Source organism: Trichechus manatus, unplaced genomic scaffold (assembly GCF_000243295.1).
Source record: "Trichechus manatus latirostris isolate Lorelei unplaced genomic scaffold, TriManLat1.0 scaffold00020, whole genome shotgun sequence".
Lineage (NCBI taxonomy): Eukaryota > Metazoa > Chordata > Mammalia > Sirenia > Trichechidae > Trichechus > Trichechus manatus.
Window position 1 is genome coordinate 12,437,699 of NW_004443956.1, and position 3,505 is coordinate 12,441,203.

Consider the following 3,505-nt stretch of genomic DNA (forward strand, 5'->3'; position numbering starts at 1 on the left):
AGAAGGCGATCTCCACTTTGCGCTCCTCGGCGCCCAGCAGGGCCTGCGCGATCTGCGCGGCGGCGCGGCGCTGCGTGCGCGGCCCGTGCAGGAAGTCGCAGGTGCAGGGCCGCTGCATCACCTCTGCCCGCGAGTAGCCGCACAGCTCGCAGAAGCCGTCGTTGCAGTAGATGACGGCGCAGTTCTCCACACGAGCGTTGGCGATGATAAACTTGCGGCCTGGGGGGCGGGGAGAAGCGGGCATGTGAGCGGGGGACCCCTGCCTCCGGGACTTCCAGCCCCTCCCCACATTCTCCTGTCACACACAGTCGCCCGGGACTCCCCGCCCCAGGGGGAACAGCGGAGACTAGGGTCCCCAGCAGGAGGCAAGCGCAGCTGTGCCCCGACACAGGTGCCTCCGCGGGTCACAACTCGGCGAGTGTGCCCCCTCCCCCGTCCGACCCACGGGCTGGCTGTGTGGCTTCCCCCGGGCAGGCAGCCAGCCGACCGCCGCCCCCTCCGCGCCCGCGCTGAGGCCAGCCTGGGCGGGTGTCAGCAACGCGTGTCAGCAGCCCCAGCGAGGGATAAACACTGGGCCTGGAGAGGGCCGGAGATGGCGCCTGGGCGCAGCCGCGGCCTCCCCTTTGTGCTGGGCCCTCTGCTTCTAACTCTTGACCTCCACTCTCTCAGACTCGGGGTGGGGAGGCGCTCCCTGGGCCACCCCTCACCCCAGGGCTCCCTAGGACATGTACCTACCTGGTACTCTTCCTCACCACCTCCAAGGGCAGTCAGGGACTGGGAGGGGTGCAGCTACAGAGGATGAGGGAAGTAACATGTTGAGCATCTACTCTGTGCTAGGTGCCTTATCTCACATAAAACTCTCAACAACCCTATAAGGTAGGTATGATTATCCTTGTTTTATAGATAAAGAAACCGAGGCTCAAGAGGAATTAAGAAACATGCCCAAGTCTTGCAGTTTGTGAATGACAGAGCCATATTGTGAACCTAGGTGTGGCAGAAAGTGAAGAAATAAGCTGAGGGTCACAGGCAGAGAAGCCCAAGGTCATAGGGAGCATGAAAAGGTCCCTGCTGCTCTCAACCCTGGGGATACCTGGAGCCCAGCGATGGGCCTGAAATGGTGGCCCACTTGTAAGAAGACAGACCCAGGGAAGGGGTCCTTCCCCAGGGATGTGAGGTCTATCAGTTTGGCCCCATCAAGGAGAGAAGTCCCAGTGGGCCAATTTCAGCTACACTTGGCTCTCACCCCCTCCACATCTGCCTCTAGAGCCAGACTGGCGGGTAAGCAGCAGACAGGCAGCAGCCCCAGCCTGTGCCAGGGAAGATGCTCCAGGGATAGGAGCTTTTTATAAACACAGAAGTTTCCGGCCACTTTAACCTGTAATGCTGGGGCTTTCAGCAGCAGTCAGAACTCTGGCCCCTCCCTGCCCCCATGGGCACAGCCCTCAGACTGCAGCTCTGGACAATTCCACAGGCAAGGTCCAGGCTGCTGCAGCAGGGGCTCCCTGAGGCAGGCTGCAGGGAGCAGGATCTGGCCTCTCCCACCTTGCTACACCTTCCCTTCCCCTGGCCTCCTGGAAGTTACTTTTTGGAATTGGGTCATCTTTAGGTCAGTTTCCAGGCCCCCCAAAACTCCCAGACAGCCATCAAGCTCAGAATCAGGGCTCCCAGTCACATAAAAAGACCGCCTGGCTCTGCCTCTGTCTCCACCTCAACTCAAGGCAGTCCACAGGGCACCAACCACGACGCCCCTCGTGGAAGAAAAACCGCCTCTTATCCTCGCTCCCAGGCCTTGGAGAAAATAGGGAGTTTCTTCGAAGGCAAGCCCCACCCCACCCCCACCACCTTCCCAGAGATCCTGGAATATCAGCACAGGAGAGACCTTAAAGACTCCCTTGCCTCACAGAATGTGGGAACTGAGATCCAGAGAGGGACGAGAGTCACTCAAGGTCAGAGGTGGGAGCAGAAGCCAGGCCCCTGAGCCCCAGCCCAGTGCGCTACCCTTTGCCTGCACAGCCTTCTCTGGGGCAGTGGAGAGGAAAACCCCTGGGCCCCACCCCACCTCACTGCCATCCACCAATATCACTCTCTCCTCCCCCTTGAGATCATCCTGTTCCTCCGCTTCAGACAATGCTTCCCATCGGACTGACCCCCTCCCCCGACCCTGGTTACAAGCACACATTGTCCTGTGCTCACAGGGTCATGTGCAAAGAATGTCACCCGCTCCCAGGGCCCTTGGCAGTCGCACCCTCCCCCTCCTCTTGTGGCCACAGACATGACGCCTTGGGTACAGGCACAGGCAAGCAGGGTGGGTGCAAACGCCCACACCCAGAACATTCACCTAGCCTGGGACACTTTCTGGAAGCCTCCCCTACGAGGCCAGTGTTAGGGGTGCTGTAGCCCAAGCTAGGAAGATTCACAACATGGAGGCACTAGAGCCAACCTGTGTGCCCTCAAAGCTCAGCTTCAGTCCCACAACACCGCAGGGCCCACAATCATGTAGCCTTGTCAGAGATATCTCCCCAGTGCTCATTCAGGGCCAAACTCACACATGACACACACAGGCTCAGGGTCACATACATGCCCCCCACACACTCAAGAGCAGATTAGGTGTGCACCATGCTTAGCTTTCAGGCTTTCACATACAACACAATCCAGACGGCACACAAGGTACATGTAGGGCCCCACGGTGTGGGTCATAACCATCCTCTTGTCCTTGCTCTCAGCTCTAGGCACATTCAGGCACCCAGAGTTGGGGACACCTGCACACTGCCATCCCATCTCCCTTCCCTGCGCCCTCAAGGTGTCTCCCACACCCTCACATCGGATCCCAGAAGCCTGAGATGAACCTCTTGGCTTTGCCCCAACACCAGGCCCCTTGGCCCCAGGCCCACAGCCCCCTAAGTACCAAACCGAGCACCAAGCCTTGACCCCGGCGGCCCGTGGCTAGCTCCTCCAGCCCACCAGCCACCACTTGACTTGCTTTTGACGAGGCACACGGCCCGGGCACGCCCCCCATCCACACTCGAGAAAGCTCGGCCCGCCCTCAGAGCCCCCTCCCCGCCCGGCCCCTCCCCCACTCACTCTGGCCTTCAAACTTGCGGATGATGGTGTCCAGGAAGGTATTCTGCGGCGCGACGTGGCCCCTCCGCACCGGCATCCTGAGCCCATGGGCGGGCCGGGCGGGCCCCCACCCACCCCGGCCCGGCCCGGCCCGGCCCAACACTAGGCTTCGGGTGTCCCCGCCTGGCCGTGGTCCCCGCACCCCACAGCCAAGCTGAGCACTGGCGGGGCCGGGACTGGGCTGCGGGCGCGGGGTCCCAGTTCAGCTCCTGGCTCCGGACCGCGGACCCGGCCTGGAGCCGCCAGAGCTCGGGCCGCCCGGCTTCCCGCACACCTGTCTGCCGGCTCCTGCCGGGCAGCGGGCCCGCTCTGCCGCGTCCCTGGGCTGCGCTCCGCCCGCCCGCCCGTCCTCCCAAGCGTCCTTCTCCCGGCTCTCGCCCGCCTG

The 3,505-nt window shown here is 62.2% G+C and overlaps 1 protein-coding gene across 1 annotated transcript in view; it reads right to left on the reverse strand.

The window, feature by feature from the left end:
• The window catches only part of KCNH2 (potassium voltage-gated channel subfamily H member 2), a 32,873-nt gene extending 29,639 nt beyond the window's left edge, over positions 1–3,234 (reverse strand). The window contains exons 1-2 of the mRNA XM_004372732.1: positions 3,082–3,234; positions 1–219 (exon numbers count right to left, since the gene is read on the reverse strand). The exon at positions 1–219 is cut by the window's left edge and continues 9 nt beyond it. Coding sequence (XP_004372789.1) covers positions 1–219; positions 3,082–3,157 — 295 coding nt within the window. The 5' untranslated portion in view covers positions 3,158–3,234. The remainder of the gene's footprint in view (positions 220–3,081) is intronic.
• Positions 3,235–3,505: the final 271 nt, after the last annotated feature.